The sequence below is a fragment of the Columba livia genome, chromosome Z (genome assembly GCF_036013475.1).
Source record: "Columba livia isolate bColLiv1 breed racing homer chromosome Z, bColLiv1.pat.W.v2, whole genome shotgun sequence".
NCBI classification, from domain to species: domain Eukaryota; kingdom Metazoa; phylum Chordata; class Aves; order Columbiformes; family Columbidae; genus Columba; species Columba livia.
In genome coordinates this window covers 72,342,813-72,355,628 of record NC_088642.1, presented here as the reverse complement: position 1 = coordinate 72,355,628, position 12,816 = coordinate 72,342,813, and the positions used below count along the sequence as shown (strand labels likewise).

General features: G+C 40.7%; 1 protein-coding gene across 6 annotated transcripts in view; it reads right to left on the bottom strand.

Annotated features, from left to right (window-relative positions):
• The window catches only part of LPAR1 (lysophosphatidic acid receptor 1), a 73,403-nt gene that overhangs the window by 34,147 nt on the left and 26,440 nt on the right, over positions 1–12,816 (bottom strand). For all 6 annotated transcript variants that reach the window (XM_065046349.1, XM_065046347.1, XM_005499202.4 and 3 more), the window contains one exon: positions 2,781–3,528. In XM_065046349.1, coding sequence (XP_064902421.1) covers positions 2,781–3,528 — 748 coding nt within the window. The remainder of the gene's footprint in view (positions 1–2,780; positions 3,529–12,816) is intronic.

Sequence of the window (12,816 nt, the reverse complement as noted above, 5' to 3'; positions counted from 1 at the left end):
CCCATGCCTGTTTTGTTGCTTTAGGCTATTTAAAAAAAAAAAAAATTATTAAAACAAAACACAAAAACAACCCAAACAAAACAAAAAACCAAACACCCACCTCCCCAGCTCCCCTCCGAAACCCAAACAGAGAAAACCCACACCAAACCAAAACCCACAGCTGTTTCCCAGCCAGTTTTGTCTTGCAACTGTGTCTCACAGGTGATGTGAAAGTGTTGCTGCTTCTTTACACTATAGCCCTATGACTGACCTCCTCCCAGGCAAGAAACCGTGCTGCTGTGGAAAATAAAAAAGACACCACTCTTTTCAAAATAATACTGAAGTGGGAGATTCCAAATACAGGACGAAGAGTGTCACAGCTCGGCAGTGCCTTTGTTTTTTTCAAACAGATTTAATAAAATAATACATTAACTCTCTCTGTAAATGGTGTTTTATGCAGATTGGAATAGGTGTTAGAACAGAGTGTGTGCGCTACACGGAATGAATTTAACTGCATCAGTAACAATAAATAAGGTCCTGTTTGAATTCTGAAGAAAGCTTCAACATGAGGAGGAGGGGCAGGCACGGAACTCTTCTGTTTAGTGACCAGTGACAGAACCCAAGGGAACGGCAGGAAGATGTGCCAGGGGAGGTTCAGGTTGGACATTAGGAAAAGGTTCTTCACCCAGAGGGTGCTGGAGCACTGGAACAGGCTCCCCAGGGAGGTGTCACGGCCCCAAGCCTGACAGTGTTCAAGAAGAGACTGGACAACACCCTCAGACACATGGTGTGAACTGTGGGGTTGTCCTGTGCAGGGACAGGAGATAGACTCTATGAGCCTTGTGGGTCCCTTCCAACTCAGGACATTCTATGATTCTATGTGGTACTGAAGTCCTGAAAAATTTTACTCAAAATAGCCACAATGAGGAATCAGAAATATTACTGAACTACATCAGCAGCTAAACTTGAGTCACCTTCAGTTTGGCTAATGCACAATACCTGGAAAAAAAATAAGGTACTTATTAAGGAAAAAAATGGGCTACTTTGTGTTCCATGTACACATCTACTGCTGTGGCCACACAGGGTGGCCTCTGTATCTTCCCTGTGAACTCTGCTCACAGGAGAATGGAGGAGCGTGCAGTCGCTTCCCAGCCTTCCAGCTGCACACATACTTCTAGTCACATACATGCCTGGGATTAACTGCCATGTGCTGTTTGTTCAGTGACTATTTATTTATTCCTACAACTCTGCATTGTACTGGTATAAGTGCTTACTATTTCCCACCCACTTTAAAGAAAGTGTGAGCCAGTCTTTTACTTCAGAGGAAATACTCCATTGGTCTACGGCCAGCAATTGCTTCAAGAGGGAAAACAAGGATCTATTTCCTAAAAAGAAGACTGCTAAACTGAATATTTTTGTGTTCTTAACCCCATCTTGCCTTCTGTAAGGAGGATCATGGAGGTGGGCAGGGACAGATTTCTAAACCACCACATAGTCAGGAGAGGCTTCACCCCTGGCACTACAGCCTTTCTTGCAAAACTGATAACAGATTCTTTCCCTGAAGGAAAGAGCAGGACATGGAGGAATGACCTGTCAATGGCTGAACAGGTTAGTCAACTACACAGATTATAAAGCTAATCACTAGGTCAGAGAGCAAAACAGACATTCTTAAACTAACATGTGAGTTGACACAGTGACTCACATCAAATCTCTGCAACTATTTTGCTGTGTTTGTGCAGGCAGTAACTGACAGAAAGCACAAGTCACCGTGTAAAGACATGGAAATCAGGATGTCAAAGCAAGAACTTGATGCCAAGTTTTGGGCTTTGTAGACTATGTACAGTTGCATTTATGGACTACTAGGGCAACTTCATGATGCAACAAGGTACTAGGATCCCAGGAGGCCCGTGTACTGTGCTGGAAGACCTCATAGGTGCAAACACAGGTTGGGACAAGGAGACAAACAGCACCATCCCTGCCTGCCTGCAGCTCCCTATCATCTGCAGCAACAGAAAGCAGAAAAAGTTGCAAAGAACATTGCCAGGGAATGGTACGCTGTATCTAGGCTGTGCTTTTGCATAAGGAAACTGAAAGCCCCAGAGGCAAACCAAATACAGCCATTCACAAAGAGACAGAAAGCTCCTGACCCATGTTTCCCTGTTTTCAAAGCCCTGAAGCTTAGGCAGTGTGCTGAAGGACACCAGTGCTTCACATGCTACTTTTCCATATTAGAAAATTGGCAGAAACTCAGATGTGCCAAACATTGTAGACCCGGGTGAACAGAACATACATGCAATCCTGCTTAACACGCCAAATGTTTTCTTCAATAGCCTGTTGCCAGTCATTGTTTTCCAGACATGGAAGTACTGCCTAAATACACATGACACCTTTTGGCTGGCAAAAAAGAGACAAGAGGTCCTTCAGTGGAAGACTGAGCCCTCCCTGTTCTATTTTAAGGTTGCAGCCATCTGGCATCTTCAAAGGCAAGAGGGAAAACACTGCACAGGACAGGCTGCTACAGCAGGTTTTAAACTTGCATTGCTGCAAAAAAAACCACTACCTTATATCTTGAGGTCCTAGATTTTCATGTTATAGGGCTGAGTGACCAAGTCTCTTATACCCACTTCCATAAATAAGCTTTATAGTCCCAACACATCAATGAACACTGGGGGTAATACTGCCCTCACCTCTTCTAGTATGTTTCAAATGCTGCTGACCTCCCAGAAGACAGACATGCATTACTGAAATCACCTGATAAGAAACAGAATGGGGAGAACAGACGAGGCAAAGTAAGCACTTACCAAGCACAATGACCACAGTCTTCAGGAGGCTCATCATGGTGTCCCGATTCCTGCGAGGTCCAGAACTATGTCTGGACATTCTCATAGTCCTTTGGCGCACGTACCCAAAGATATGAGCATATAGGACCACCATGACCACAAAAGTGACCAGGTTGAAAATAGCCCAGAAGACCAGGTAGGAGTCACTATAGAGTGGTGCCATGTTGGAGCAGTGAGTGATATCACAGATACAGTTCCATCCGACACTTGGTATGGCACCCATGACGATGGCCATAGTCCAGATAACAACAATTACGACCACCACTCGCCGGTTGCTCATCCGAGTATGTAGCTGCATTCGGAACACTGTAATGTGCCGCTCAATAGCAATGGCCAGCAAATTGGCTACTGAGGCTGTCAGGCTAGTGTCAATGAGACCCTGACGGAGAAGCCAGGTGCTTACAGTCAGTCTTCTAGTGTTGGGTCCTGTGTTGAACATTAAGTAAAAGTAGGCCAGCCCTGCAAAAAAGTCCGCAGCGGCTAAGTTTGCCATTAAGTAATAAATAGGAAAGTGGAATCGGCGGTTGACATAAATAGCCACCATAACCAAGAGGTTGGCCAGCATTATGAAGATGCAGACGGTAATCCCCAGTCCCATTACAAGCTTGCTGACAGTGTTCCATTCAGTGGCTAGATATTTTCCACTTCGGTTATAAAAGAAGGCAATGGTTTCATTGTAGTAGCACTGTGGTTCGCTCATGGCTGTGGACTGAAAGAAGGAGGGGGGGGGAAGAGAGACAAAAAAAGAATAACATCAGAACTGAAAACATATGATTGCCTCCATGGACAAGACATCCACAGAGAGTGGGGAGGGGCACAGGAAGGGAACATGCTTCAGAACAAATTTATTTCTTTTCAGACCAAATGGCATTCCACAACTCGCAAACAATTGCTCTGAGGAGTCTAGTAACAGCAACCAGATTAGAAACAACCAGAAATGCTTCCATCTGCTCTGGGAGCTAGCGTGATTTCTGATGTAGTTGTAAATTGCACAGTAAATGATCTTCTGGCCAAGTGGATCTGCTCAAAAATTCACTTAAAGAGAAGGGCATGCAATTTGTAATTACAAAAGTTAACTCTGTTACAGGACACCTTATTTACATTATCAGTGCATAAAACTGTTGCTTGGACCTAGTGGTGCTAAAAGAAGATCTCCTCAAAGAGAAGGAAAAGTAGGTTACATTTCCCTGCAGAATGCCCTCTCTCAGGGGCATTCCTTCTCTTCTGGTCTTAAAAACTGTGAAGAACACCCTAAATTAAGATCGTCAATATTCTCTAAAACTGTGAATTGCCAAGGCCACAGGCTCTGCCTGTCTGTAAAGCGTGAAGTGCATTTATAAACAATAAAATGAGCATGCCATTGTATTTCTATGAGCGTTCTTCCTTTTCCATCAGCCACATTTCTAAACAGGGTTTGAAATACACCACGCTTTTAAGTGTAACTCATCTGAACTGGCTTGCTCCATTTTGAAACAGAAGGAGTGAGACAAGAAATCAGAAAAGCAATATTTGACTTAACTAGTGTTAAAAGCATCAAACCTTGTTTCTTACATCAAGTATTGTTACGGCTATCTCAGGGAATACATTATTAATTTTCATTACTCAGCTAAGCACAGCTATTAGTGCAACAAACAAGCCCCATACTTCACCAGAATGTAGAATTTTTGCATAAAGCTGTTGGTTAACAAGAAAATACTTAACGAGTTTCCTTCCTCAGTTATAATCAGTTACTCAAGTGCAATTCCCAAAAAGGCAAACCTTAGGAAAAAAAAGCCCATATGAATAACATCCTGGTTCCTTGTTTAGCATGGCTTAACAATTAGGATGTAAAAATAATTATTAAAAAAAAAAACAACCAAACAACACCAAAAAAACCCACGAAGCAAGAAACTCATGCCAAAACCATCTCTTTCTAAAAACATCCAGGAGACTTTACTTTGACACCCTCCCTGTTTTTATGGCTGTGAACTCTACTGACTAAACTTGAATTTTTATTATAAAAAAAAAAAAAAAAAAAAAAAAAAAATAAAGAGCAGCTTTAGCAAGAAACTGAGTAATAAGCCAAATCAAAGAACAGATCAATAACACTAAAATATGAGAATTTCTTCCTGTTAAACATGCAAACAAACCCCAGTAGCTTGGACAGCTCCAGTCATTCTGCAGGAAATGCTACAGTTAACCTGACCTTCATGTTGCACCAAAAATGTGAAGAACTGGGAAACAGAATTAGTAATTGGACTCAAGTGAAAATAATATCTGATGAAGATTTCCTTAGAATTACCCAAAGCCACTTCTGTGTCCTTTCATGTCTCTCTGTCAACATAATTAAGCTAATTCCAATATAGTAATATACACAACTTTCCACCTATAACCTAAATGCTTTACATGACATTATATTTATGCTAAAGAAAAAGGTCTTTCTAGAAGGATTTTACCTCCAACCGAAACATTGATCAGAAACATTTTGCAGACCCAGGAAAGTAAAAAGCTAGAGTAAATAGTATTTCTCACCACAGTGACTATAAAACTTTTATTGTTCCTCTAGGATACATCAACTCTTAGTTTAGAAACGTTTCAGCCTTAATTAAGAATTTTTAAAAGTTCTCATGTAGGATCCCTCTGTTGCATAAAAAAACTATTTATAAAGGGTCCTTAACAAAGGGAGACCCAGCTACAAGACATCTGGCTTTAATTCTTCGTTTAAAGACTGTGTGGTAATAACAGGTCAAGTATAAGAACCCTTGAGGGAGAGAGGAAGGCATACGAATGAATTAGTGGCCCTTATAAAAGCTTGCCAACATCTGTATTAATTATATGAATTCCCTGTTGTGTTTTTTTTTTTTTTCCTCTCTGTAGGAATATCTGGATGTAGCCTTACAGTCTGTATTACAGAGGAGGTCATGACTCCAGGACCTATCGGACTTTTGTGATCCTGAATAAATTCTGTCTTTGTCTATAGCTTTGTCGACCTGAATTTTTCTTTCAGATGGCTGCTGTCCATATGTAATGATACCTGCTCCACTGTTGGTCCTGTGGAGAGAGGTCAGCTACGCCTAGCAGAACATATTTTTAATTCAGAAATTTAAAATGTAGTAGATATAACTTTTTTTTTTTGTAGTTTTCTTTTGCACATAGTCTTAGAACTTGAAGTATTCCCTGATTTTGTAATATCCTCCCCAGCCTTTTCATATGAAATCTGAAACCAGATATGACTAAAAAAAGCTCACAGTAACACGCACTGATAAGAGCTGTGCATTGGTCTTATTCACAAAATGCCAATCAGCGCTCAGTGTATGCAATGCACATAAGAATACGTAAAAAGCTACAGAGTCAGACCTGTTAAATATAAAAGCATGACAGCACTTGACTAATCCCAGAGGAACAGCATGAGGCTCACTGGCTATTTCGCTTATTTTGAAGACACAGAAACAAAATATGCTGTTTGCATAAGGGATTTTGGAGAAGTTTTGGTTTTAGGGCATGCTAATCTAAAACCTAGGATCTCCTTTAAAAGCTATCTTTTCAATCCCAAGGGACAGAAGTGCAGAAGAAGAGACAGTTTGCTGACAAAACAGGAGAATTCCAGACGATCAGCCTTCTCGGATGCCAGTGTATATCTTACAGGAAGGTTTTGACCTCCCAGGTCATGAACATGCAAATCCCAAGGCACCACATTTACCTGTGATGCTGTTATCTGACTAGAAAGGCTCAAGCAGGAGGGAAATATAATATAACTCTGAGTACTGAAAGTGTTAACATAAAATAATGGCATATGGAAGCATGCAGACCCATCCCCTTCTCCTGCCCTTGCAAGAAAAGGGGCAGGGAAGTTTATATTTTAATTTCCTGATGTTTTCGCTCAGTGTGTTTCATTGCCTGGGTAAGCCAGATGTGCAGTGCCCTGAGATTTACCTCATCCATTTAGTATATCTCAACAGAAGTTTAAAACAAACTGAGCTGCAAATTGCCCATGTTAACTAAACCTCTAGGACACATCTATGCAGAAAAAGAAAACATCTGAATTATAAACCAAGAAGACAGATAAAGCAAAATGGAGCAACAGCAGGCTAAAAGCAAAGCCTCCTGTAACCATGTGAGTTTGATTTAATATTCAAAACACAGTAGTCCCAAACCAAAAGACAAGAAAATCCGGAGTACAAGGAGTTAAATCTCTTAAAATCATGCAATGTAGTTATAACCACAACACAGTCCACACAGACTAGGAAATTTGGCACCAAGACTTAATAAATAACACTCACTCTGCTTCTACAGTCAACACCTAGTCATTCTGTGGCCAGAACGTCACCTTGGCACTGGCTTTTCCAGCCACTGTCTGCTAGACTTGTCCTCTTAACTCTTCTCCTGGTGGTATGGGACCACAGCACTGGGGCAGCAGTGTGGACACTGGGAAGAGGAGCACGTGTAAGCAACTTCCCAGTGTTTCCTGCTTGATTCATCTTTCTGCTGCTGCACCTCTCCATCGCAGCTTTAAGGGTGGGGTGAGGATCTGGATCCAAGACATGGAGCAGGCTTGTCAATGGGATGTTCTTGGGTGAGCAGCCCATTACCCCCTTCTCCACTTGGGAAAGAGACAGGTGTGGAGAAGGCACTGGGTGCCTGGAGCGGGAAGGTTAGAGGGGAGCTCTGGATCCTGCCAGCTCAGTGGTGAGCAACAGCCCACCTGGTGAGGGCTCTGCATGGAGAGATGCTTAGGGTGGAAAACAAACACCAACAAGTTTCCAAACACTGCTGATTGATACTGTCTAATCAAAGCATTAGTTAGCACAAACTGCCTGAGGTGCAAATGATCAGTTTACAAAACCCACTGCAATCTGAGAGTTTGCAGAGTTCCTCAGTCCACCTAACGAAAAAAAATGTAAAATAAAAAAAAAAAATAAAAAAAAAAAAAAAAAGGACCACCCCCCCAGCAGGAATGGGTGCATTTAATTCTCACTGAGAGAAACAGAGCTGAACATTCTTAGAATACTAAGGTTTGACTTTTACAGAGCTTGGAAGCCACAAAAATGATTCCATATCCAAGAAAACTCTTAAAGATACTTTAACCCTTTGCTCTCCAAACACAGTCTGCTCTACTCTATTTTTCTCTTTACCGAATTAACCTTGACATGCTGCTGTTTTCGTACCCAGAACACAGAGAGGAGATGAAAAACAATTTATTTGGCAAGGAAGTCTGATGAAGATAACAATTCTGCATACAATGAAATGCCAAGTACAAGCCAGAGACTTCAGTTTTTCAGAAATCATGTAACTTGCATGCAGTCTCCTTGAAGTCTGCGAGTCTCAGAGGAAACTCATTCTATACAGGAGGAACTTTTAACTCTGAAGTATCTACCCTTGGATCCCCAAACCAGTATTTATCATTCTCAGTGCTGCCCAGAAAGTCAGTAAATTTCCCAGAGGAAATGCAGATTTGGGAATGGTAGACTAGGACTCCAAAACAGCAATAGGTGTCTTAAAGCTCTATATTTAGTGCAGCAGTGAATGGAAAAGCAGTAGCACTGCTTTCAGTTTAGCTAAGTACTCTGAAGTTTACCAACATACCAGGAAGGCTAGAGCTGAACAACTTTGGGGAGCCTCCAACTTCAAAATCCCCAGATAAGACTATCAATTAAGAATACCTTTAAAATAAGCACAAGCAAATGAGTACAGGAATAATTGAATTGGTATGTAAATACTTTCTCAACCCACAACTGAAAACCCATGGGTTTTATGAAAGTAAAGTTGTAACAGATGAGAAATGATTTCAATTTGTCGTAAAAATTTCTCTATTAACTATGGAAAAGCACAAACTACTGTCCAAACTGCAGAACGCAAAAGAAACAAGACATTTAAAAATAAAGGAGAAAATATGGTGTTTCCTTTAAAGATAGAAGTTGAGGAGGCATTTACCCAAAATTTAAGTCAAAAAAACCAAAAAGTCTCAAGGCAAGGGTCCCAATTCATTATAGCCTTACGCCTACTATACCTGATGTACAGATAAAATTTCATCTGCACAATGAAAGTATGAAACACTACCACCAACATATAACAGCTGCTCACATACCTTTTTCAGAACTGCATCTCCCAAAGTAATTGCTTGGCAAACTTAAAGAAAAACTTCAATGTTAAGATGTGATGGTTCAGTCACAGCAGGCCACTTCTTCACTTCACTAGACTCATTCTACCCTTCACGTAGCTGACAAGACACGAGGAAATTACTCTCTTTGCAAGGGGATCCCTTTAACACTGGTATAACATGATGAAGCATAAAGTTACTTATGGGTCATGGTGCAATAGTGAGCATATTCAATAATTTTTATCATGTTTTGGAGTAGACTATATTACTACAGAGTCTCAGAGCTAACAAATGTCCCAGCTACTAGAAACTGAACTGAGAAGCTCTCTGCATCCTACAGTTTATACCTGAAAAGGGTAACCAAACATATCTAGACACTCAGTGTACCAAAGAGATCTAGTCACCAGAAACACTGGAAAAGAAAAAAAGGCAATTTTACTTCTGCTGAGGAAGGTATAATTCACAAGTGACACAGATCCTGTTGGAAACTATGATTACAACCTCCAGAGGTTGAGTACAAAACCAAGGAGGGTGTTGACCTCAGTGCTTATTCACTGTCGACTACTACAAAAGCAACTTCAAAAATAGCTTCAGTGGGCTAAAAAAGGAATGGGTGAGAGCAGGATGCCCAGCTAACTCTAAAAATGGTTTCTTCTGGAAGATGGCAGTGTCACTAACTATCGGGTCTGAAATACCTCGACTGGGCCCTACAGCTTTTCAGAATAGATAAATCAGGAGCCTTGAAATTCACTGTTGAAACTCAAGCGCATTCATGACGAGCAGTGACGGTCAGGAGCACAATGAGCTGGCCCAACAGGCCCTTAGATGGCCAGGTCTGTGGTTTCAATGACTTGCGCTTCCGACTGCTGCAGAAAGGAGCTGCTGCACACACATGTGGAGCCCCTGTCACTGGAGAATTCTGCAAGCAAAAGGCTATTTAGGAAATTAGGCTAGAAGAACTGGCAAAAAATATCCAAAGAAAGAAGGAACTCATTCCTCCAGCAACCTATCCAATACTTCAGGCACCGCTGTATTGCTTCTCCTTTTCCACAGATCCAGCATTTCCAGAACAGCTGCATCCCCTTATAAGCACTACCTACACGTTCTGATGAACGATTTCCAGGTGAGGAGGAAATAAAAACTTTGAATCAGGGCATAGTTCCATAGTACCACATCCTCCCTCACATTGCTAGGGTGAGTTCCTGCAGGATGCTGCGCAGGATGCTTCCCCAAAGACTCCAGCTCAGCAAACAGCTTTCTGCAGAGAGAGGCAGCACACTTTAGAAGCCATCAGGGAGGAAGAAAAAGGAGGAAAAAAAAGGAAAAATCTGCATCTCTGACATCCCAAGTGTGTTTCCATGCACAATGAATTGCAACATGCGTCCTTTGGGCCCAGTTCAGTGCTCAGTGAGCCAAGGTGGGAATTAATTCTTGGCTCCAACAACTAAAGGACTGGCCTTTAATGCTGATAAAATGCTGTAGGCTATCGGGGCTACTTCCATCTCCAGGGCACACCCTCCATCACCAAGCAAACCAGCAAAGTGAGCACTTGGGAGAGTTTAGCCTACAAGCAAAATGCTTATTCAAAATTATGTTAATGAGCATAGCAAATTTCATTTTGGGCTGGAAATTGAGATTTCCAAAAGGAAATAAAAACACTATCCTGTGTTTACCATGGAAAATACATTTTTTTTGCTTGAAATATACAGTTTGGGTTTCTTTTGCTTTGATGGACTGCTTGTGAAATATATTAACAGAATACAGAAAAACCTTTCTTAGGGCTCTGGCAACAGTGGGTTCTCTATGAGTAACTTGTTCATACAGTACTGAGCAGCTGCTTATAAGGCAGTGTTGGTCTACTTCGAACAAAACAGAGATGTGTTTTGAATCTCTGGTATAAGAATAGCAATAATCTCCAGCATAAGAGTAAAAAAAAATATATATTGGTATTTAACTTTCCCCTATGATGCCTGTAACTGGGTGGATATATACCCCTAATAAGAAACTGTTTCTTCCAGTCCCACCATTTGCTTTTGTTCTCTCATCTACCTTATTAACCACCACCAGAGGTTTGTTTTGTTAAAGAGGCGAATTTGTTTACTCACCTAGAAGGGGAGAAAAAAAATCCACCCATTTGTTGGCTGCATAAATTTGGGCACCAGATCCAAAATGCAAATCATGTTGGGCTTTGTTGGGGAAAGGGGTGACAACAGCTGTGCCACACTACAGGAATCTGTTCTCAAGCATCATTATAAAGAGGAAAAAAGCTACTGAAGATGACCATTCTGTGGCAAGGACAATTTAAATCTCTTCAAAACCTAGTTCAAACAAAAAGAAGGGAAAATAGAGAACTATTCAATGGCAGAGAGTGGGAGCAGTGGTTTTTGGCTCTGGTAAATGCACAACCATGAAAGGCCACTATAATGGAAACTGCTCTAGACTTCTCTTTGGAACAGCTGCAAAGCAGTTGTTTAAATGTACTCATTTACTTCTAGTATTTGGCTGGTAGGATGCACTGCTGGCAAAAGCAAAGAGAGAATGATGAATTTTTGTTGTTTTCTTCTTTTAAGCATTTCTGAAGCGCTGTTGGAAGTCCCTGGTTCATTAAGCAACTGGAGCTCAAATAATTTCTTCAAAGCTTTTACTGCAGAATTCATCTCATGCCATTCACAAAGAGAGAAGATACTAATCACTCCACAGAGTACATTAATCAGTTAGATCACCACTTGTTATGTCTCCTTTTCGCAAACAGCAAAGCCCTCTGGGATGCTAAATGCTTCTTACAGATTTATTTAACTTTCTGCTTACTGCATTATCAGACTAATCAGATTTCTATGGTATAATTTTGCTTATAAATTGCTGAGGTATGAAGTCATTGCATGTAGAACACAACACCCCCAATTTAAAAATATAAAAGTGCTGTTAGATTTTGTTTCTCTCTCTTTAGGAGCAGAATGGCTTATCTAATCTGAAATCACTAGATTCTGCCTTGCAATAAAACCCCATTGCCAAAACCTCAAAGCATATTCTCAAAATTTTTCATTTCGCTGACTTCTTTGACATACTGTGAATGGTGTCCCAGAACTATTTTCTATTCCAGATTTCAGCTATGCATAACTAAACAACACGAAACTTTACTTATCCTCCCCATTTAAACATGATCAAAATGCCTTAAATCTGTGTTCTTAATCACCGCTCTTCACCTCTGTTAGCAGGATTCTGGGGAGGGAAAGAAGATGGGAGCAGAGACCTTCAGAAAGGTCACTGCACAGGCAGGGTGAAAAGAGACATTACTGTGCAAAATGTAGAGAGTTGTAGAGAGAACCAAAAGCAATCCCAATATTGGCACGCCAGCAATAAGAATATTTCAAAACAGTACCAACAATTTCACACCTCGTATCAAAAAGTGACTTTTAAAAACTTCTCCAAAATGTGAATATTTTTTTTTAGCTGACTCTGAAGACAAATCTTGAGAAAGATAGTGTTTGCAATTAAATTAGCAGGAACTCCATTCACTGTGGTGCCACCACGAGCATCTGTAGGATTCAAGTCCCAGCAAAAACCTGTCAGGGTAGGCTTCGGAATGCAAAATGTCCTGCTGAGATCTCCAGGGTTCTTCCTTGTGGTAAATAAGGGTCTATTCTTGTTTGCCATGTGCAGTTAAATGACTGATGACAGGTGGAAGAATATTTATTACTGAGACGTATACACACACATACATACATATATATGTATATATGCACGTGTACAAAATAGATAATATTTATTTCTAAGGCTAAATTGACCAAATGTGAAGGAAATCAACTATCCTGGCAATGCTAAAGAAAAGTTTAAAGATAATAGATTTAAAAAATATTAAAGACAGAGCAAGTTTAAAGTAAAGCAGCAAAACACTTCTTTTTGTAACCGAGATGCCATCTA